This window comes from Lepisma saccharinum, chromosome 2 (genome assembly GCF_977018435.1).
Source record: "Lepisma saccharinum chromosome 2, izLepSacc3.1, whole genome shotgun sequence".
In the NCBI taxonomy this organism is placed as follows: Eukaryota; Metazoa; Arthropoda; class Insecta; order Zygentoma; family Lepismatidae; genus Lepisma; species Lepisma saccharinum.
Window position 1 is genome coordinate 48,622,054 of NC_139230.1, and position 25,282 is coordinate 48,647,335.

Sequence of the window (25,282 nt, forward strand, 5' to 3'; positions counted from 1 at the left end):
CATATATGTGTGTACATAAATGTATCCTTGCTTTTAATTGTTTCAATTGTTGTTTTAACTCCACTTTATGCACAAAGAGTCTAATCGGAGCTGGACCTATAGTTCCAAGTGGAATACAAACCACTGTGCAATGTGCCTTCACCGTATATCGAACCCGGGACCCCTTCTTTACAAGGCGACGTCGTTACCACTACGTCACCATTACAAACTGCACTTATTTTTTTTACAGTTCTTGAAACAAAATTAATTGTTAATACATTTTGTTTTAAACGGGGACTTCTAGGAGTTCCGGTCCCCATTTCGTGTGAGAACGCACAATGAACCCTCCGTAACCTGCGCGGCCCTTTTTTAAAATTTTGAATTATTTTCTTCATCAGCGCAATAATGGTCGGGAAAGCAGTAGGTAACCTATCTACACTATTCCCACGAAAACATAGAGGCCTTCCCGTCTTTTTCCGGCGTTCTTTGAGTTGTTTGTACGCCTCTGAAGTGATCGGTCCCACTTTGGCGGCACTCAGTACCGCGCGCGGGGACGTTTCCTACCTTAAATCATAGCATGCCAGCCTGAATTTGGCGGATATAAGAAGAATAGAACCACGGTACGTTGTTCGAAATGCAAATTATTTGTGTGCAGAAACCATTATAGTATGTATCCATATGAAATGTCAGAGTTGTCAAAATAACGGTATTGAAAAGTGACGACAATCGGTTCAATTTGTTTGAGTCAGTATGTCTTCTTTTTTTTGCGTATGTCTCGTAAAAGTAGTAAAAAACATATTGAGATTTGAACATTTTAAAAATATTTTGTAAGTTTCTGCTAGTTGTATTTAAAATATTTGATTGCTTTTTCTGCGAGTCGGTGAGATTTTGATTGAAAATTTTGGAACAAATATTTCCTTTCTAAGCCCATATAAGTTGTACGATTTCCATTCATTTTCAAAAGTACGTTGAAAAATTCTGAAAAATAGGTTGAAACTTTTTGAAAATTACATTTAAAATTTTGTAGATGGTGAGTTCATTTTTTAGTTCCTTCATTATATGGTAAAGTTTTAATTATTTTTAGAATAATATTTTGGTACATTTGATTAAAAGGTCTAAGCTTCTAATTCTGAGACACTTCTCTCATTTTTTGAAAGTTTATTTCCTATGATAGCTAATAAAAGTTTCCGATATGGACACGTTTTCGTTCATATATATTTCGCCTGATTTCAATTGATTGATTGATTGATTGATTGATTTGGTGTTTTAAGTCCACTTTATGCACAGTAAGGCTAATCGGGACTGGGCCTACAGTTTAAAGTGGAATCCGAACCACTATGTGCCTCCACCGGGTATCGAACCCGGGACAGCCTGATTTCAAGTGAGCGCTAGTGTAATTCAACATCGATTTGCATCAATAACACAGGCCTGCGATGAAAAAAATACAAGGGAAGTGATAGGTGAACTTTATGTATTTTGTCGTGCTGAGTTCAAAAAAAAATAAAGAAAAATGTCTATCACGTCACGTTTTCTTGAAAAATTTAATTGTACGTGGATTTGTATGAACATTTACCATAAATACAGTATGTTGTTTTGCCGTGGAATAGCTTTCCTCCCTACCTGACCATTACAAACTATGTAAGAAAACTTTATCTTGCGTATTTTGGAATGAAACTCGGAGACCAGGACAAATCGTGGGCTCCTCATAAAGTGTGTGTGCAGTGTCTCAATGATCTACGCTTATGGCTCAACGGAAAGAAGACTGCTTTACGCTTTGGAATTCCTATGACATGGAGGGAGCCGAGAAACCACTGTGATGATTGCTACTTTTGTGCCTGCCATGTCCGTGGGTATAACCGAAAAAATCACAAGCTAATCTCTTATCCTGAGAACATTCTATCGGCCATACGCCACGTTCCTCATGGACCTGATGTGCCAGTGCCTTTGCCTCCAACTGAATTACCAGTCATCTCTTCAGAGTCTTCAGACTCGGAACATCCAGACGGTCAAGGCTCCGATACCAAATATAAGACCTCTGGAGGCGATTCACCTCAGCCCTTCTCCCAGGTTGAACTTAATGATCTGACTAGAGATCTGGGCCTTTCGAAAGAGGCAGCTGAATTGTTGGGCTCCGGATTGAAAGAAAAACATTTATTTGCTGAAGGAACCACGTTTTATTGGTACAGGAATCGAGAAAAGGACTTTGTTCAGTACTTTGAGAAAGCGGAGAATCTGGTCTATTGTTCTGATGTTCCCGGATTGATGAGCAAATTTAATATCACCTACGAAAAAGATGAATGGAGGCTGTTTATAGATTCATCGACAAGGAGCCTGAAAGCTGTCCTTCTTCATCACGGAAGCCAGTATGCATCTGTACCAGTTGCACACTCGGTACATTTACAAGAACGCTATGAAAACCTGGCTCTCGTCCTCAACAAAATAAAATATGCCGACCACGGTTGGACCATTTGCGGTGATTTGAAAGTTATCTCCATGCTTCTTGGTCAACAAGACGGATATACAAAGTTCCTATGTTTCATTTGTGAGTGGGACAGCCGTGCAAAGACTCAACATTGGGTCAAGAAAGAATGGCCTAAAAGACAAAATCTTGAACCAGGCACCAAGATGTGATTCGGAACAGCTTAGTTGACCCAAAAAAGTATTGTTACCCCCGTTGCATATCAAATTAGGTGTAATGAAGCAATTTGTCAAGGCTATTCCAAAAGATGGCGATTGTTTCAAATACCTGTGCAAAAAGTTTCCAGGTTTATCCACAACCAAGTTGACAGAGGGAATCTTTGTTGGTCCAGATATCCGCAAGCTCATTAAGGATAAAGACTTTGAGACTAGCATGACAACAACGGAGAAAGAAGCTTGGGTTGCCTTCAAAGATGTGGTCAGTAAATTTCTGGGGAATTACAGGGATCCTGACTATAAAGCAATTGTTATGAATATGCTGGACAAATTTCCAGCGTTGGGTTACTCAATGAGTGTCAAACTACATTTCCTTCACTCACATGTGGACTATTTCCCCGAAATTTTATTAGCAGTCAGCAAAGAACAGGGTGAAAGGTTCCACCAAGATATTAAAGATATGGAACGCAAATATCAAGGACAACGGGACAAGAACATGCTCGCCGACTACTGTTGGATGTTAACACGAGAGAGGCCTGAGATTGCACATAAAAGAAGAACGTCAAAAGGAAGTTTCAAAGGCAAAAGGGTACGTACGTAAATATAAACTTTGTTTGTGTTTGGTTTTGTTGTTTGTTCAGTTTGCAATTTGTGTCAAACGTTCATGTACACATACATTACTCCTCGTGGTCAATCGTCTATTTTATGTACGTTACCTTAATAAACACAAATGAACATAATACGTTGGTGCTTTTTTTCTAGAAACTTCACCATAATGGGATGTTAAAAGTGTAAACGCAAGGGAAATTTGTGTTTTTCTCTCGACCAGAGGTGGCTCGTGCGATCTGGCAACAGTGGTTTTCTTCCATTTAAACCTATACAAAATAAAATTAATTGCTAATAAATCAATTTGCATCACCAAGCATCAATTTTACATAGATTTAAATGGATCAAAACCACTGTTGCCAGATATTGCATGCAAAATTGTTCGCGAAAATTCCTTTTTACATAGGATTTTAGCAAAAATATCAATATCGATTGTACAAAAAATCCTGACGTGATTGAAAAAAATGGAGGTCATTTTCGAAATCAGCACACCCAATAACGTAAAACTCAGCGTACACGTCTCTTGTATTTTTCAACAACTTCAATTTCGCAGGCCTGTGTAATTCATGTAAATAAAGGTAGTTTTGTTAGGGCGGCACTGAGTGCGGCGCGCGGGACATTTGTGCTAATATGAGGACGCGGATGACGGAGGGCTAAATAGTTTAACTCCCACTGCAAAGCGTACGCCTAATCACAACAAGCTTCTCTGTGCATAAAATGGACTTTAACTTTAAAATAGTTGAAAATCATTCGGTATAAAGTATCTTCAAAATATGTCTCCGCATTGCTGCGTTCTGTTAGAGTCGTGATAGTATCGACTTCGAAGTGCCTTCGGAACCTCCAAAGCCACTGTACGAATGGCAGAACTCAGTCGCGACTGCACGTGATTTATATTCTGTACATTCCAAATTGCACGCGAAGACTCACTGTTGTTTGCGCTGCGATCTGTAACTGTTCGTTTGGAAAATTATATTTATTGAAGTGGGTTTCAGTGAAATGTATCGATTTTGTTGGTAGAGAGCACATGGTCGTACTGCGAATGGGAACGGCAATGTTATTTTGCTGAAGATGCCATGGACTGTTACGATTCTGTTATATATTTTTTTGTTGTTGTTACATTACGTCTGCCCGTTTTTTTTTTATCTCATTGAGTTACATGAATATTTAAGGAAGAATAAAGCATGAAAGTAGAATTAAAAAACTTGATCGAAAGACAAATGCAATAAATTACCTATACATTTTCCTACTTTTGAACGTTTGAACATTTCAAATGATATTGTATTTTATGCAAAACCTCACAGAATTTTGTACTCTACATGAACAGCTAAGGGTTAACATTTAGGGCCTCCACGATGGCGCAGTGGTAGCGTCGTTGCCTTATAATCAAGGGGTCCCGGGTTCGATACTCGGTGGAGGCACATGGTGGTTCGGATCCCACTTTAAACTGTAGGTCCAGACCCAATTAGCCTTACTGTGCATAAAGTGGACTTAAAACACCAACTCAGTCAATCAAAGGGTTAACATTACATCTACTTTATTTTTTAGGCTATTTTTTAATTAGCAGGGATATTATACTTTTGGATAAAACTCTACAATGCTAAGTGTATCCAGCAGAAACCTTGTATCTGTTTCTTCACTGATGCGGCTATTTAAAATTAATGACTTCGGTTAAATTGTATAAAATATTCCTGTAAATATAAATATATAGATATAAAATAATTAAAAGTAAACTCCATGCCAATATCAGTGACGGAGTGGTTCGCATACCGCGCTACGACGTCAGGACTTACGGGATTGAATCCCGGCCTGGGCATGGGTGTTCATTGTTACCCCTTCATCAATTTCATCGTATCATCGCTCAACCTCATCTTCGCGATTAGCCAAAAGTGGCAGAAAAGCGAAGTAAAATAAACAAAATCAATAAATCAATCAAAAGTTAACAAGTATCCTTGAAAAATACGTCACGCAAAATAAGTGCTTGTAAAAATGTACAGTCACCGGCAATAAGACATTTTGACACGTAAATCCTGAAATACTCGCTTCCCTGCAAGACGTTATGTGTGCTGCCTAACTCTACGGCGATGAGTAGATTTTATTAGAAAATTTTCAATGACAATTTCTGTCACCGCCGTAAAGGTAAGCAAAACACCTAACGCCTTGCTGGGAAGCGAGTATTTCAGGATCTAAGTGTCCCATTTTTATTGCCGGTGACTGTACATATGAAGATTAACATGTTATTGTTGCCTTTATCAAATTATAATTTTGTTCATTGCTATTGAAACGTACAGAAAATTAACTGTGTAAGTTAATTTCGTTACCTAGAGTTACAGTTGCAACTTTAACTAGATACAATTACCGTGACTCGAAAACAAAAGTAACTTACTGATAACTGCGTTAAAAGTGCCTCGTTACATCCAAACACCGGAATGCTGGCCTGTTAGAACGCAACCAAACATTTTTTGATCATCAACAACAACCAACCCCTTCTCGTACAGGAACGTATGGATGGGAAGAAAGTTGTTAACGAAGGAATTGCTCTCGTTAGAACTGAATGAATGTTGCGGTGGGTCGTGACAACCACTTGTACTAGCTGGAGTGCGTGAGAAGGAACAAGGCAGAGTCTTCGGAGCAGAACTTCAAGCATCCCGTCCCAGCTGGCAAAGTTCCGAAAGGGAAGGGAACGTAATTGAGGGAAGGAGGATGAAAGCAGTTGATTACAACGCCAACAGAAAAATTTAATTATTTCAGCAATCAAAAGAAAAACATGTATTACCCCGTAGACGTTGCGAGTTGATGTTCAACATTAGCACAAAGCTTCCCTGTGGCTTAACATAACAAATGAACGAACTGAGCACTTCGCAGATGCATCCAAGTGGGGATCCACCGGGAGGGATCCCTCCCAACTTCCATGTTTTTGGACATATTATTATTCATAATATTTTTGAAGACTCAATAAAAGGTCGCCAACACTGTGGCGGAGTGGTTAGCACATACCGCTACGACGCCAGGGGTCCCGGATTCGAATCCCAGCCTGGGCATGGATATTTGTGAGTGTCCATTCATCAATTTCATCGTGTCATCACTCATCCCCATCTACGAAAATTAGCCAAACGTGGCACAAAAACCGAAGTAATATAAATCAAATCAAGTAAAGGGTCAAGTGGAAAAAAAACAGGTAAGTCAATTTTCTGTCATGCGATATGATTTCCTGCTACGTTGATGCTGTGCTTAACTTTAAAACACGATCTGTTTCGTTTCATACACTTGACACTTCCATTTATCAAATCATATATTCTTTGTACCTTTTCACTTACATGTTGAGTAACGTTTTGCAATTATATACCATTTTTCTGGATTTGATTTCTATCACGGGTTGTTTTAGTTCACTTTATGTACGTAAAGACTAATTGGGACTGGACCTACAGTTTAAAATGGGATCCGAACTACTGTACCATGTACACTCCACCGGTTATCAAACCCGGGATCCCTTGATTACAAGGCAATGACGTTACCACTACGCCATCGGAGACACGCTTCATTTCCATGGAGTTTGACAAGAATTGACTTACTTGGTTTTTCACCATGACCCTTCAAATGTTCTGTCTTTTATCACCAAGTTTAATAGGGTTGAAAATATTCTGTTCAGGGTTTCATTGAAGCATAAAGTAAATACTAATAATAGGTTGATCGGAATTGGATCTGCAGTTTAAATTTGGGTCCGAACCATTGTGCAATATGCCCTTAATGTAACTTTAATACGATTTCAGCAGTAATTCAATTATGAAGTGGATGAGTAATATAAAATGGCATTACAAATGTAGTTGCCAAGTTTTTTTAATTCCAAGTTTTATTTTAAAATTTTCTTTAAATTAGAAAAAAAATTGTAGTACACAATGTTTTCTGATAACCTCTCATTTCCATGTTATTCTTTCATGTAGTCTGCGTGTGGTGTTGTCTAAGAAGGTTAAAAGTTGAAAATGTATTTTGTTTTACTGGTCTTAGACTAACATGAAAGCAAACTTTTATATTAGGCTGAAATGGGGTTGAAACAATATCAATACCCTCAACCCATAGATAATTACTTTACACTCTGATATTCAATACCTTGATTGAACAAACAGGACACGATGCAAGGATGGTCGAAATTAACTCCACTCGACACTCTAGTTACTGTTGAGGAAACACACCGTTGGCGCCAGCTAGAACGAGGTAATTTCGGAGTGGCTGTTTCCTAACTAGTTAGCAACTGAGCTCAGGGAAAATGTCAGCCTATTGGAACGTTTTTGCTCGGCAGGAAGCTGAAGACAACCGTGATGAGGAGATCATTGGAAGCCTCAGCCATCTCCTCGTTATCCAATGTTGTTAGTTGGCGAAAGAAGCAACAACCAGCGTCGGAGATCATGTATTTCATCAGCGTTGCTTACGAAGAGGGTCGTTCTTTGCCTTAAATACAAATGTATGGTATCATGTCCTAAGTTCATACAAAATGATAATTAAATGCTGCTAGAACGCTGAAAATGGTTTAAAATTTACGTAGTCTTAATCAAAAACGAGTGCAAAGTTCTACTAACTCAGCAATTACTTGGTAAAGACACCAAAAGGGAAACAACTACTTAACTTACATGGCAATCATGGTATATTTTCAGTTGTCCGGTAAGAGTAGCTACATATTTTTCTTTTAATAATCTTTTTACACCAACTGTACATGGTATTTCAAGCATTTCATGTTTTGTGTATATTTTTTAAAAAAAAATATTCCAACCTAGCCTGTGGGTTAGTGATATTCGTCATACAGATATTGGGGTTATATCATATATATATATATATATATATGTGTGTGTGTGTGTGTACTGAATTTAATGGAAACATGTTCGCTTTTTTGTATTAGTGTCGGTGATGTATTTATTTTATTAACTATTGCTGGAATATTGTATCTTTTGATTCAATGATTGATTGATTTGGTGTTTTAAGTCCACTTCATGCACATTATGGCTAATCGGGACTGGACCTACAGTTTAAAGTGGAATCCGAACCATTATGTGCCTCCACCGGGAATCGAACCCGGGACCCCTTGATTACAAGGCTACGATGCTACCACTTCCCCATAGGGGAGGCCTTATCTTTTGATTCAAGATAGGCATATTATTTCACGATAAAATGGGGAAAAGCAAAATAAGTTATGACTCCAATAAATATGGATGTAATAAGTATTCTACCTCTAAGATTAGTTTGAATTATTAATTCAATTCCTATTGAAACAGGATATTTAGTTAAAAACTATGCGCGTAGTATAATTATATTTATTATTATTATTTGAATTTCTATTGAATTAATATTATTTGAAATAATTAATAATTTAATTAGAATAATAGTTTTAATCTTATGAAATTTGAATACATGAAAATTTTCTAATGTTGCTTGTAATATATTAGTTTATAAGGATACTGTTATCAACCCTTTTCCATAACAAAATGTAATTTTGTCCAAAGCAATCTATACTAAATTTGATGAAAATTAATTTTGATAATGGACACTGGTATACTGGAGTGGTAAGTTAAATGTTTTTATGGTTCAATTAGAGAAGCAATTTTCTTTTACGTGTTGTTAACAAAACTTCTTAACTCCTACATTGGTCTCAAAACACTAATTAGTTTGCATTTATGTTCCAGGGATCACACGACTGCCTGTATTGGAAGGGGAAATAAGCCACATCGAAATTCCTCGCCTCACAGCCAATCTTGGGATCACTATAGTGGGAGGAGCCGACACAGCCTTGGTGAGTTACTTTCGGTTTTCTGCTATCATGTGGAGGATTATTCTATGAATACATACCGTTGCTACCTAACGAGGCGCTGGTTACTGGAAACAATCTCGGAGAAATGATTTACAATGTATTTTCTTTTTCATTCTCTACTGCCATTTCTTGTTCCTCTGCAATTATTGAGCGCTCACCTTTACCCTGATTATATTTAAGACTTTGATCGATACCCAGCGTTCGAGTTATATATATATGATATCGCCCAAGCAAGTGTCTTGCTTTTCTGTCTTGTGTGGGGCATGTAGCTTTGTAACTAACACACCTATAACTGGCGTCTATTATTATTCCCAAGCACTGCAAATTTGGATATATTGGATTTGAATCTCACAAGTTCATTCTTATAGACGTGCTTTTCCTAGGGTTAAACACGACGTACAATAACGGAAACCTGCCGACTTCCGTGCCGAAGTTGTAACCGCAACCATCTAGTTACGAAGCCAGAGATTACAGGTTCGAACCCTGGTAGGGCGATTGTGTTCGCCCCATCATCCTTTTCATCATTCATCCTCGTCGTTGCGGTTAACCAAAGATGTATAAATACGACATAAAATAACCAAATAGAAATAACGGAAAAACAACAAAAGCAGACATGCCGACAATAATATCAAGCCGACAACAGCAACACTAATTGCGGTCTGAAGTTGCAAACTGCTATAAAAGACAAAGTAAATGAGAAGTGAATGCAAATTTCTGATTCCATTAATAATAGTTTTCAAAAACTTTAACGTTATGACTCAATTCTACGCTGTTAATGTATCAACTACATACAAACTGAACTAAATATTACTAGATAATGCTCCAAACGTACTCCCTGGCGCGCAGAAGGGAAGGGGGCTGATTGGGCTACAGCCTCCTCCGAAATTTTCAGAAAATGAACATTTTCAAATAAAAGCAATGAAGAACTCGGAAAAAACAGAGTGATAAATTCAAATCCGCTTAAAATAACCGCAGATCACCATTTTTGATAGTGGAAAGTTCTAAATGTGCGGAATATTTTATTGTGTATGCCTCCCATAGAAGACACCTTTACAATTCTAGCTCCCCCCGAAAAAAATCCTGCGTACGCCAGTAAACGTACTCAGTCTCAACAGTTTCGAGACCTCGAACCATAAGAATAGATAGTAGATACGTACATTGTTAATTTGTTTTGAGTTATAGAAAATCGCCTGAGAGCAGAGTTACTTCACCAGCTGAAAAATTACTCCTTTTAGTATACTTTGTGGCCAGAACCAAGAGATGGTGAAGTATGATTGAAATAAAAAAAGATAAATTTTCCCCAGTGAGCTTTGACAGTAACAAAACATTGTTTTGACGCCGTTTATTCTTTCTTATCATTTTAACATTTCTGAACAATTTGTATTTCTACCGTTCTCAAACTAAACAGACGCCAATCTTGCCATCAAAATAGAAATGTTATTGGAGCTATTGATTTCAATCACACTATGTTCGATAATTGTAAACACATATGTTTTCGACTCGTGCGTGCTTGTGGATCAATCCATGTCAGATAGTGAACCATCTGTCACCACCCTTTCTGATTTTGACCATTACAACATTTGTTCACTCAGGCCCATTGTGCATGCATTGAAATATTTTTCGAGAAAGAGGGACTGTTTCCATGTTACGTCATTTAATGTTTTTTGAAAACACGTTACGCTTTTCATCGATTATCTCTACTTCTCGGAGAATACTCATTTTGTAGCTCTTAAAGCCATAGACGACAGGATAAAAATCTAAAATGTAAAAATGTTCAAAATTTTCAACAGATTTTTCAAACTGTTCCCATCATCAATTTTGTTCATTTTTGAATAAAATATTTCGTAGATAGATACCTCCTCAATACATTCCCAGATTGGTGAATATAACTTTTCTTTTAATAGAGAATTTACTTCTAGGAAACACTCCTGCACAGTACTGCTGCCCACTGTGCGATAAATCAGGTATTTTTTTTCTAATTTTAAATACATATACAACAAAAAGTTGCATGGCATAAATGAATGAGCGTTTTAAATTGATACTCCACCGGGATACAATGGTCTCCGAAATATAAATGAGTCAGACATTTTCATCTTTTATTAAGTTCTTCATTCAAAACTAAATATTATTTTGTTTGGAATTTTCATATTTATTCGAATGAAAAACGTAAGAATGTGCGAGAACTGTAGAAGCTGTATATGTCTATTGCGCATGGAGAGTCAAGAGGGTCAAAGATAATCCAAATCCAAGGAAATATTTAATGTTCAATTTTCAGTGACCAGAGAAGGCAGTAGACATAGTTCAAAATTTTTGAATATATTTTCAAAACGAATCCCAATTTTTCCTGGCCCAAATTTTTTTTATCCTAAAGTAATATCAATGCAACTTTTTAGTCGTATATGTTTTTAAAATATGAAAGTGGACATCTGCACAGTCGCTGCTTCAACAGGAATATTTTCTGGAATGAAATTCTCTCTTAAAAGGCAAATTACGTTCAACAAACTCTGCAAATATATTGAAGAGCTACGTAATTAAAAAACATGAGAAATTAACAAAATAGGTGGAGCTTTTTTCAAATTGTAAATTTCAGGTCTGGCATAACATACAATTTTCAAAATGCCATAACTAGGAAGCGATTGCGTTTTTAGCTTTAAAAAATACAAGCATGATCAGGAGATCATCGAGGATAAATACTTCTACTGTCGTAAAAAATTCGAGCAAATGGTGGTAAATTTGTCCTGTCCCCTTTTCTTTTGACATTTGACCCATATATAATATATGGGTGAGTGCTCGACTCGCGATATCTACACTAAAGGTTCTGTGCGATTGAGTCTCACCCTACTATTCAGCAATTTCAACTAATTGACATTCTTCCTCGTCGTCCTGATTAACCTAAAATAGTAAGAAAGCTACTATAATTATCCAAATATAAACAAAGATGCAACGAAATGGAATAAGAAAAGTTTAATAAAAACTGCAGGATTCCTCATGAAATGTTGCGAGTGTTCTGTAGACATATTCCATTTTCACTTTCTGCGAAAACTCCTGCGGTCTTTTATTTCCGTAGGACACTTTGTTTCTCTTTGTTATTTGAAATCTTTGCAGGTTACACTTGATTACTTATCGCCATATTTGATTTTCAGGCAGAAAATATTTTCGTCCAGATTAAAGTAGATAGGTAGAAGTTTGAAGTTTATTTTAATAGGCACATAGACGTAAATACACATTTTAGGACAAATGTGCTCAACGTGGGGTTCGCCCAGCCTCAAATCAATAGGTACCTGCAGTCAACCCTGGGGGTAATGGCAGCCAGAGCGTGGTGCTGATCACATCACCTCCAAAATGGCAGAGATCGAGAATGTGTGGTGCCCTTCCCCCACATCCTCTAAATGTGCTATGTGCACGGGGAACTTTACCTTTCTTTTCTTTCTACCTGTTCTCTTGTAATGAAGAAACCTTGGGAAGCAGTCATGTTTAGTGAACCATATAAAACGCATATTTGCGCTAAAAGAGTATTTTTTGTGTAGTTTTCCTTGTTTACTAAGGGAGTAAAAAGTAGAGAGAGCGAAATAGTCAATCGGGGGTTGTCACTCCGCTCTGGTACCGCCACTGGTAGAGACATCTTGCTCAGTGGTTCTGATCCCACTTTGAACTGTAGGTTCAGTCCCGACTAACCTATCTGATCGTAAAGTGGACTTCAACAAATAAGTACTGTTATTTTATATTCAGATTTAGTCATTGCATGCTTTGGGAGTATCGCTGCAAATGGTCGCGGCATAGAGTGATTCAGTACAAGCACAGGCGGTTGTTCCGTGAGGGTTTTTGAGAGTTTCATGTTACATGTGTGGGAACACGATCAACGGCAATATGGTAATTATTAGCGATTGGTGCCCGTGTTCGTCGGAAGGGCAGGGCGAAAAAGCGCACGGGGAAAAAGGGACAGAAAAAACTTGGTTGCTCGTTACAAAATGCTGTCAGAGCTTCAACACATTGAGAGTCAAACATTGACGCTTCTCTCTCTCTCTCTCTCTCTCTCTCTCTCCATTTCCCATGAAAACATGACAATGTTAATTTTCTGCTGGTAACATTTCGACCTGCTCACCTGAGAATGAAAAGTCCATATTTATTTGTATGCCATTCCACGTACTGTGAGGTCTCATTGTTTCAGTTTTCTCAGGGTACTTCCGCAATATAACAATTAGTTATATGACATTGAATAGAATAGAATTGTTTTTATTTAAGCAGGTGTTTCGGCCTCATGGGCCGTTCTTACAACCACCCTTGTCAGAGATACAATAAATGAATAAAAACAATGAAAGAGAAAAAACATAATGATCATGATAATACAATAAAGGTAATATAAAGATTATACAATTATAAAACAGTACATTGAATTGATTAGTATGTATACTGTGGAGTAAAAATAAGTAATAAGCCAGCAGTAGTGTGTGTGTGTGTGTGTGTGTGTGTGTGTGTGTGTGTTAGGTATGCATTATACCGTATGGTGCAATTGTTAAGACATGTAGGTTAATGTAATTGTTGGGACAAATAGTAATATATATATATATACTTATTAATATAATATTAATATTAATTCAGTCGTGGTACTATATGTGACTACAACCACGAATCAGCAAATTGTGTAGTAACTTCTAGTTATTATTATGAAATACACTTGTCCACAAATTAAGCATAATCAGGAAAAAATCAGTAAAATGGAATGGGGAAATTTAAACGATCACCGTCAATCGTTAGCAACAGTGTGACGTTCCGTACTGAATAGGCAAGAGCGTCGAATAGGTGCGTGGTCGAAAGGTCTGTAGTGTATTGCATTGTGAACAAAGGGAGGTTCCGTGGTAAAGTGTGTGTTGTATGTACAGTCTCAGCATAGCACATATATGCTAGTTTGATCGTTTGAAGGGTACCTGGTACACCCAACAGCAAAAGAAACAGTAGACGAATTGTCCATCACTATTTACATTTAGTTTGTTGTCCAAACCGTGACGATAACAAATTGAAAGAAGAACGTTAGTAAGTAGAGGCCAGCACCTGCTTCGAAACAACCTAATTCCATTCCTTTAAACAACACAGAATGTGTAATTTAAAAATAATGAAAATTGTTTACTATTATCTTTGCCATTGGCTGTACCAGGGCAGACACAGCCCGAAGTTGCAGCAGACCTGATTGTGCCACAAAGTGTGATTTCCAGGCTGTGGCGACGGTTCCGTGACACAAGGGATGTTGGACGGAGGCAAGTATACGGTGCCCAAGAACAACAACTTCGGAACAGGTCCGATATCTGTCCTAACCGCACGGGTGTCGTCCTAATTGCGAACAGTCCTAGTTGCGAACAGTCCTAATTGCGAACACTTGCTGCCTGAACAGGAATATACTCGAAGGACTATGGCCTAATCGCAAACACATTTTTCTGTCTTGGGACCTACAAGTCTCTCACACTTCCCGAGTCTACTTAACGATTTTCTTTAAAGGGACTCAGTTCCAGTCTTGAGACTGGTCACTGTTCTGTTCAATCATAGAAAATTCGACATGATTTAAGTAGTTGCCAAAGTAGCCTACATATAGTAAATGATAAAAGTGTGGCCTAATTTTTTATAGGAATACGTACTGCACACTTCTCAACTGAAAAGAACTTCGTCATTTAATAATACAATTATTAACTTTACCTAAATTTCAAAATTCAAATTTCAAAAACATGTGACACTGTTCTTAAAAATTTACGAATACCACCAATCTCCTTATACTTTTTGCTGCTTCTCGAAAAAAAAAAAAAAAAAAAAACTTTCGTTTCACACCTACAAAGCTCATTTCCATCCTAAGAATCATGCCATTATACTTTTCTGCCCCAGCTTTATATAAGGTCTTGCACTCTCGGATGTGGACTACCTAGCCCACTGTTGATTTTGCGGTTCCATCCCTCCACTACATTATTTGCCCGGTACTTCCTGTTGAAGCAGTTCCACATCACTTAAGGCACCAAAGGGTTTTCGAGTCATTAACACACAATGAAAGCAGGGTTGTTAAAGGTCCATGAACCCATAAATTTTAATGGGTTCTATTGGGTTCCGCTGCAGGACCGGAATATTTTTTCTCGCACAATTTAAATTCGGTCCAAGTTGCGTATTGGTTCATTGAAAAAAGGTTCCTGGACCGTATTTAAATTGTTGCGAGACAAAAGTTCCTGGACCGAATTGAAATTCTTCCGTAAAAAAGGTTCTTGAACCGAATTGAAATTCATCCGGGAAAAATGTTCCTGGATCGTATTAAAAATTGATCTGGAAAAAAGGTTCCTGGACCGAATTGAAATTATTTAAATATGAAAAGGTTATACACTGTCTAGAACTCATTTACGTTTGCTGATTTTCTCTCCCAGTCCGGGATTGAATTTATTTACAATTACAGATCAGGCTTGACCGATTAAAAGTAGCCTTCTAAAAATGTCCGCGAGTACGTTTTACTTTGGAATGTCACACTGCGGTTGTAGAAAACGTAGCGCAGGGAATAAATCAAAAGGCTGTTGTTCTCTCGTGGGCCAGAGTCAAAAACTTCCTTGTCGAAGAGTTACTGTACATAACGCAATGGACTATATGGCGTCACAGTGAGTTCAAACAAACCCGTCACGTGTTGCTCCGGCATCCGATCCAGGAAACGCAGCCAATAGTAGCCGTCGTTGAGGTAACGTGAGGCTGCTGTGTTCCCAGCAGATATTACAACAGGGAACGGCAGTGCTGCTACAACCAAGTGAAGGAACGCGCGGGAGAGAATGGGGCTATATGGAGAGTGGTAACGTGACTGCATCGTTTGCGTTTCGCCCATTTCTACCTTGTACCTTAAATTCTCGAGACAGCCAGCACCTGGATTAGTCTTTCATACTCACAAGTGGATAATTGTTTATCGTGAGGTCCGTAATCGATCGAATTTGCTTATTGTTTCATTTCAATACGAAACTTGGACCCTATTTAAACTGATTCTGAATAAAGGTTCCTGGACCGAATTTAAATTGGTTAGGAAAAAAGGTTCCCGGACCGTATTTAAATTCATCCGGAAAGAATGTTACCGGAACGTATTTAAATTCATTCCGAAAAAAGGTCCCTGGACCGTATTTAAATTCATTCGGAAAATAAGTTCCTGGACCTATTTAAATTAATCCTGGAATAAAGGTTCCTGGACAGTATTTAAATTGATCTGGTAAAAAGGTTCTTGGACCGAATTGAAATACTTTACAGATAAAAAGGTTATTTACGGTCCAGAACCCATTTACGCTTGCCGATTTTCTCTCCTGGACCTAAATTGAATTTATTTAAAATTACTGGACCTTTAACAAACCTGAATAAAAGTCACATTACGTCCACAGACTGAAAGGGACCTTGGAGGGATTTACAAAGCAGAAGACCATGATAAGTCAATCACGTTGGCTATTGTTGTTAGTCAAACCAGCTGTCTCTCTGCGTCACTACTTTATCTGTTTTTGAAAACAGGTTTTTCAGTTTCATATATTCGCAATTAGGACATGAAATTATTTCTCACTTGCAATTTGGATACAACCACCACACGACAGCGGACGATGCCTGCAAGACAACTGTCCTCGGGAGTTTTTTTTTTTTTGTCAAATTGTATTCCGTTGTATACCAGAGCTCTTATGTTTCAGGTTTACCATGTTTTGAGCCATTCTGACCTTTCGGTAACGACCTGTTTTGATATATCATAATTATTCTTAACTTTTGTACATGAGTGTATTACACGTACAATATAAAGTCAAAAATATTAGTGACGATTGTGCTCTTTTCTTTTTTTATCACTTTACATCCGAGGAATTTAAAAAGTCTAGGGGAGACAAAAGTTTCCATGCAGTATGGTTATATCAGAGGTATCTGCACACCTATTAATTTTGAATATAAGGCCATTTCGAAGAGTTTTGACTATGCAAGGAAGTCGTTGGTGGTAATAACAGACAATCATTGGCAACACATTTGGAATACATAAATGTGTAAATATGCGATTGTGGAATATTAAATTGAAGATATATACACAATTTCTAAAATATCGGTGCTTGAATCTGTTAAAAATTCAATTTTCATTGGTAAGACTGTAGTCCTAAGGTATCTTAAAGTCCATAAGATTTAAATTCCCCTAAGAGAAGAACTGCACCATAAACAGCGCAATGTTTATCTAGCACACGCCTTGAATGATGCAATTTCTGACTTTTTGTTCAGTTTGTATGTACCTGGGACAATGTACTATTCCGTGCCCACCAAATTTCTTCAAAACAAACTGGAAACTAACCTATTCCATTGGCCATTCGATCCCCCTTCCGTTTGAGCTTGGATACGGTTCAGAACGTCCAGTTAACAACTGCTTGATTCAGCCGACTCCCCCGTTGAGTAACTCTTGGAGTTTCTCGTCCTGGCAACCTGGCGTTGTTTACCTTTGTGGAACTTCGACCGTGGTCAACTTCCAACAAAGCCCCACCAACCTTGTCATCAGTTTTCTGTTTACTCAAACTTCAACTCGTATAGTCGTGGCCGTTGATTCGGTGCCGCCCCTTGAAAGTCTTCTGCCACCTCCGCAGGAGTTAAACGTGGGTGAGAACTTTTCAGCACTCGTTGGACCTTTCAGCAAGAGGTGGGCGAATTTGTCGAACTCCCGGGACCTCACACCTGAAAGGGCCTATACCAAAAAATTCTAATAAATAGATGCGAGAAAAATACAGAAGAAGCTAATTTTTGTGGACGACAAAATTACAACATTTTGTTTTTATCCGGTTATAAATTCTAAACCTTACAATTTGAATGAATACGTCAACTATTTAACATATTAAATAAACCGTACGGTACCAGTCTGATTTTAGAGGACACGCCGCTATAAATAAGCTATGACTAAAAGAATTTCTCGTTGTATCGAATGTGTGATTGTTGTTCGTTGAATGTTGAATTTGTTAAGACAACTTTATGGACAAATAGGCTAATCGGGACTGGATCTACAGTTTAAAGTGGGACCCGAACCACTGTGCAATGTTTCTCTATGGGATATCGAACCCGGGGCCCCTTGATTGATTGATTGTTCGTGTTATGAGTTTTAATGAAACTCAGAAGTGAGCGTTTACGCATGGACTAGGCAACAATGCACACGGAACGTTGTCACATCGGCTCCCATTATGTGGCTCTCCACCGTATTTAGTGTAAGTAATTATGATTATATTTTGCTGGCATATGCCTGATGATTTTGTAGCGATTCACATTGAGATTTCAAAATGAAATAATGGATGGGGGCTTCACATTCTAATCTCTCCCGGGGTCTCGCCATAGTCTAATGTTGCTACCCCAATGCCTTTTAATACTAACCAACATTTCTACCTCCACGCCTCGCCTTCGTAAGACGGTAGGCATAGTACTCAAATGAAGATTCTTCTACGAACCAAGCATATTATAAATTAAGTTCCAGCTTTGATAGGATGTTCTCAGCTGGAGACAGTAATAGGGGTATTACACGTTAAAACTTTCCGATGGCGTGGTGGTAACGTCGTCGGCTTGTCATCAAGGGGATCGATGCGTGATGGAAGCACATTGCACAGTGGATCGGATCCCACTTTAAACTGTAGGTCCTGTCTCGATTAGCCTGTCTGTGCATAAAATGGACGTAAACAAAACTAAAACTGAGACCCCACGTGGGTTTTAGCCCTATTACATGTGCTGCTTCCCCATGGGGAGCTCCATATGGAGAAGCAAATGGGGAATTCGTTATCTGTAATTACTCCATTCATTTCCAGAAAATCTAAAGAACGAACGAAGCATCCATTCCGTTGCATCACATATTCGTTACACATACTCCAACATAAACTGATCAAACAACGACGATTTCGAAACCCAGGTGAGGTGTAGGATGGTGTTTGACCTTTTGTGAATTTCAATATTTAACTTCATCGCAACGATATAAAAAAAATCTATAAGCCGGACTTATCCGGTGCAAACGAGCGGGATTGTTCGCAACGTATTCGCTGCGGCAACGCAGTTCACTTGTGTCAACACCACGCGCCCGTGTGACACAAGAGCCATAAAATCCCTGTCGTCTTCTTCATAAGATGGCATGCTCTGACAATGAAAATATGAGCTCCTGTAGAACACAAAGTGTCATATTTTCATCCATTATCTGCGAAAAGTTTCCTACTTTCAAAAGGTGTTAACTAAAATGATCATCTACGTTATATGTATGAATGTCAACTTATTAACGCTTCCTAACCGCACATGACTAATTTAGCCAAATAAAATATTCCAGATGAACACAGACCATGTGCTATATTAAGGATATACCCCACGTATTCCCCGTGTTCTTGTAATTCCTATTAAAGCAAGGCCCATATATGCCACAAAAGAATTGCGAGTTATAGCCCTTGAATCCACTTGTCGAAGACAAACAAGACCAATTATCCAAATACCTACCACTAATTCCAAACCTAAAAAATATTCCATTATTCCAGCAAGGAATAATACGTAGTACACCCGAGCTTCAATGAAACTTTTAGATCCGCTTGCAGGAGCCTCTACAAGCGCCCTAGGTAATGCACGACTTGTTAAGATATACGAAGACATCCCTTATTTTGGGTAAGAGTAATATGTTTTATAAACTTAATGCTGACATTGGATATGGGTCTAATAAACCAAATATTAATAAGGGACCCGTGGCGGTGAACAGTTCCCAAAAACTCATATTGCTTTGAATATCTCTTTGCTTGTTTTTATTCAAGAATATCTTATACCTTCAAAAAATAATGTACATTATTGCGAAATATGTGCGTGTGTGTGCGGTTTATGCATTCTCTGTTTATGTGTGTGCACCTCTCCGTTAGTCTTGTTGCATTTTGAACAGAAGTCCCAAGTTCGATTTTCAGGTGGAGACATACTTGTTCGAATCCCACTTTAAACTGTATGCCCGATCCTGATATGTACATAAAGTGAAATTTAAACAACATTTGCTAAACTTACATGTGAATCTAACAATTAGAGTACACAGTGTGCCTTTGTTTAAAAATTTAGGTGGATATATCGAACGATGAGAGTTGGGGATTTAGGACATATACTCGCTAACTTCATTTCGCTCCTTGTCTGAAAATATCACAAATTGAGGACAAGACAATTTTTAGGTTTATTTGTCACTTTGTTGTGATATTCTTCAGTAGATGGATCCCTGAATGTCATATTCTTATTAACTTCGTTAAAGATCAGTTAAATGTGAATGTTGTCTACCGTAAACTTATTAGCCTGAGCAGAACCTTCGTCAGATCAATGAAAAGAAAAATCGCGTTCACACTTCATTGAACACAAAGTGAACCGTAAGGAAAAGCAACCCCTTGTGTCTCAAACGCAACGAGCTTCCCTGCTCGTGTGGAATGTTCCATAAGAACCTGTATAAAGCCAGACGAAAGTAGCGAGCTCGCCGAGTCAAAATTCCGTCCAGAGAGAATGATTACTGAATACTGTATTCAAAATATACTTCTATTCAATATCTGCTGAGGCAAGAGCTTTAAAATCTATTGACACAGACTGAGTTCCACACGTTCGTTGACTTGTTGAAGCACATTTGTACTACTGGTATATTTGTTTCTCTATTTGCTTATTTTACTTCGCCTTTCTGGCCCTTTTGGATAATCGCGAAGATAGGAATGAGTCATGAAATTGATGAATGGATACTCACAAAGACCCATGTCTAGGCTGTTTATCTTTTATGTTTTAATGTTTAGCTCATTAACTTCGGAGACCTACTTATGAGTGCAAAATTTGACATCAAGGGAGGAGCAGCTGCCCCTCTATTTCCCTTCCTCCGGACGCCTTTGGTATGACGAAGCCCGTGCCGTTCTCCATCTCTTGTCGAGTTGCAAATGTTTGCCTCGTTCTGTCTTGTCTCTTGATCTGCTATATACGAAATTGCATTTGCAATAATCTGAGAATCACTCCCTGTCCCACTCTAAAGAAGTTCAGGAGTTCGTCTTTAACCATATGTTCGCTTGAAACTGTGGGCGAGTACAAGATTATTAAAATTCTGAGAAAAATGTTCTACTTTATCTCCAAAATTGTCACTGCATAGTGCGCGTGTGTATGTATGTGTAGGTATGTATATACGTTTCTTGGCTCAACAGTTAGTAGCAAAATTATGGTTTTCTAAAATTAAACAAGAAATAAAATAAAATTTTCAAGTAAAAGTATTTATTATCAGTTTTATTAAATAGCTACTTCTATATTTTTATGTGTAAAAATAGGTTATTTATAATTTAATGAAAATTAATGTTAATTTTATGGTTATCAGTGATTTGAAAGAACAGCACGGTTGCAATTCATGCATGAAGCTTGTTATGCGATTTATATCAGATCTAGAGTAAAGTAAGTGTAAAAGTAACTTAGTTACTTTTAAAGGTAACTGTAACTGAGTTACTTTTTTAGAAAAGTAACGTAACTCAGTTACTTTTAAAAGTAACTTTCCAAACAATGCTTCATATACATACTCGATCTCTCTCGCGATATAATCAGCACCACGCTCCGGTAGGCTTTTTCACTCCGGGATCAGCCACAGGTACCCTAGTCAGAAGTCCCAGGTTCGAATTCCGGCCTAAACATGGGTGTTCGAACCCGGGACGTCTGACGTCGTAGCACGCCGTGATAACCGCTCAGCCGCGAAGATCGACATATTTGTACTATTGTACGTACCATCCCTACACAATACCCAATTGTGCGTTTATGCAGGTGCGTGGCTGCTTCTATAGATTACACGATCCTAGCTAGAGTTAAATAAACATCTTCGATGAGTTCAGTATAGAAATATGAGGTGGTTCACGAAGAATGTAATCCATGCAATTTTCATGCAGTTATAGCCAAAACTAAGTTTCATAACAATTCGGATATAATTTCTTATATTCCGGACTTCTTTGCTACGAAACAAGTGATCCTCAGTTCAGATCCTGGATAGAGTACATATTTGTAGCAGCTCATCAATCATTTTAATCCTCTCATAGATTTCCCATGGAGGAAACATATTTCCGTGAATCGAATCAGGTGCAAACAAAATAAAATAAACTAGGGAAAATCGTTCTTTTCAATTCATAAAGCAAATTTAAACTTTTATACATAAGTGCAGTAGCACAGAGCTGCGTGAGGAAGCAATAGTTGAATGAGATCAGTCTTGGTTCGAACTAACCTTCAGATAAAGAAGTCGCAGATATATATATACACTGTCCCAGCTAACTGTGGAGCAGGGCCGCGCATAGCGGCAGAGAACAAGCAGGGAAATTGAGTGGGCAAAGCCAATGCGAAGCACGGAAATCGGGTAACTCCAGTCGCGTCTCCCCCTCCATTACGCAATCCCGTTCCTCTCACTGTTCATTGGTCTCGTTCGTCTGCTCCACAGATAGCTGGGGCAGGATATAGTTCACCTAAAGACAAGCAACGTTCCCTCACGAAACACTTTGTCAAAATAAAATGTTATCAGTGAAAAATATCGAAGATGTCCTGCTGAAGAAGAAAAACGCAAAACCTTAATTGGCGATATTACATTCTCGTGCTGGTGCTACATATCATTCACACTCGATGTATGCGACGAGCTGGGAATATTCCGACGTCCCCTTCGGCACATGTGCATGTACAGTCACCGGCAATAAGAATGAGTCGTCAAGATCCTGAAATATTTGCTTCCCTGCAAGGCGTCATGCGTGTTGCCTAACTCTACGACGTTGGTAGAAGTTCCCATTGAAAACTTGCTATTAAAATCACCGTAGAGTTAAGCAACTCACCCTTAACACCTTGCAGGAAAGCGAGTTTTTCAGAATCTAGGTGTCCCATTTTTCTTGCCGGCGACTGTACAAAATCCGCACTCAATTCACGATCAGAAAATCATGAATTTTCGTAATAATTCCTAACCCGAGTGTGCGAAAATACTTGCAACATTCGTTCAAAGATCCATATGGAAAGATAATGAATATTTCATCTAGTGACATCCACTTTCCATTGATTTTATCGGGTTTGTGGATCTGCAAAAAATTGCCACTCGCAAGGTCTGGATTTGAGGGTTAAAGCCTTCGAGTGAATTTCTAGTCTACTTTATTCCTAGATAGGGACTGGACCTACAGTTTAAAGTGGGATTCGATCTCCCATGTACCTCCACCGTGTGTCGAACCCGTGACCCTTGATTACAAGGCGGCGACGTTACCATACATTACGCCACAGAGGAGGCTCGTAGAACTTCGACCATGCACTGATAATATTCGTTTTACAGATTCCAAGTGTCGTTCTGCAATTGAATTATGCTGCACATTCTGAGCGAGAGCGCATTCACTCAACCATATAAGAAAAAAAACTATTTAATCCATTATTTTTGAGCTTGTTTATAAACTAGTAAATATTGAACTTTCCTACCATTACAACTTCACTTGCTCACTTATTACTGGGGCGCAGATATACACTATATAGCCAAAAGTTACCGGACACCCAAGTGAACGTCACGCCAGTGTCATGGTCTGGGGTTGTCTTTTCTGGTTTGGGCTCGAGCCATTAGTTTTGGTCAATGGCAACATGAACAGTGGTGTTTATGAGGACATTTTATACAATAGCATGCTGCCCATACTGTGGCAACAGTTTGGATTTGGCCCTTTTCTCTATCAGCACGATAATGCCCTTGCCCATAAAGCAGGTTCCATTTCATCGTGGTTTAAGGACAATCAGCTGGATGTTCTTAGCTGGTCCGCTAAAAGCCCCGACTGGAACTCCATAGAACATCTTTGGGATGAACTTGGGCGTCGGTTGCGTGCCACTCGACGGAAAACCATCCATGAACTATTCACGAGACTGCAGGACGAATGAAAAGAAAATCCACCAGCAATATATATCAGAACTTGTGGAAAGCCTACCCCGAAGAGTAAATGCTGTAATAATAACGAAGGGAGGTCCGGCATCTTATTAGTTTCCTGGCTGGTGTCTTTGGAATGAACAGCACTGGGTGTCCGGTGACTTTTGGCTATATAGTGTACACTATATAGGCACTGAAAACTTGTAAAATAGGTATGTGAATAGGTACTAAAACAATAAAAATAGGCACTTAAAAATACATCATAAAACAAAAAAAAGATACAAAAGTAAGCAGTGAACAGGGACTTCTTATTAATTTTCATCGTCAGTTACACACTTACTGACTTGAGTTTGTTGTTGTATTACTTTATATTTGCTCTTGTCTAACCGCAGCGATGATGATGAATAGTGTTATTGAAGCTGCTGAAGGGGCACTTAAAAGCTCTTTGCATTTGTATTTGAGTTTCTGTTTTAAGTCCACTTTATGCACAGATAGGCACTGAGCCTGCATCGGGACTGGACCTACAGTTTAAAGTGGGATCCGAGTCACTATGTGCCCCCAGGGACCCTTTTATTACAAGGCGAGGATGTGACCACAACGCTACCGGGGAAGCACCCAAAACCCTTTACGTTATACTGTGAAGAATGCCAAAGCAGCTAAAAGATGCTGGAATGAGTGAAATATAGTACCCAAAATAGGGCACTTTAAGCAAGAGTGTGCAAAATATGCACTAAATCTCAAAATAGATATTTACAGGATTTCTTTATAGGGCTCGAAAGAGCATGAAATTAAATGTATGTAATAAAGCATATATTTTAATACAAAGGAATAAAACTGACAATTATTAGTTATGTAGGGCCCGGATTTTGATGACCTAAAATTCTTTTGAAAAATGACCTTTAAAATAACAACAAAAATCCTGTAAAATAACCTAAAATCTTTGAAAAATGACCCAAAAATTCGTACAAAACTCAATCTGCTTATTGAAAATAGTGTATATGTGCCAAGACAAACAATTTAACAATTGCTTCTTCACCTTGGTGTGTTGTACGGACTGTGAATAAGAAACTCGACAATGTTGCATTTCGCGATTTTCAGACAGGCTTTGTTGCGCTGGTAGTTAAACACAGAGTAAGTACCGCAAGATAACATTCAGACAAGATACAAAATTTTTAAAAAATGACCTAAAAATGACGCAAAATTTTAAAAAATGACCTAAAAATGACGCAAAATTTTAAAAAATGACCGAAAAATAAAAAATGGTAAGAAAATGATCAAAAAATGATGAAAAAAATTACATTTCTTCAACCTGAGGAGAGTGTTCAGGATTTCTGTACTAGTTAGCAATGTCTGCGTTGCACCAGTTAAAAGATTAAATATCATCAAAATCCGGGCCCTGATAGTCTCAAGTAACAGCAGATTAG

The 25,282-nt window shown here is 38.2% G+C and overlaps 1 protein-coding gene across 4 annotated transcripts in view; it reads left to right on the top strand.

Moving 5' to 3' along the window:
* Window positions 1–25,282, top strand: part of LOC145984022 (ligand of Numb protein X 2-like) — an 881,878-nt gene that overhangs the window by 793,637 nt on the left and 62,959 nt on the right. For all 4 annotated transcript variants that reach the window (XM_083117335.1, XM_083117333.1, XM_083117336.1 and 1 more), the window contains exon 5: window positions 8,889–8,995. In XM_083117335.1, the coding sequence (XP_082973461.1) occupies window positions 8,889–8,995 (107 nt within the window). The remainder of the gene's footprint in view (window positions 1–8,888; window positions 8,996–25,282) is intronic.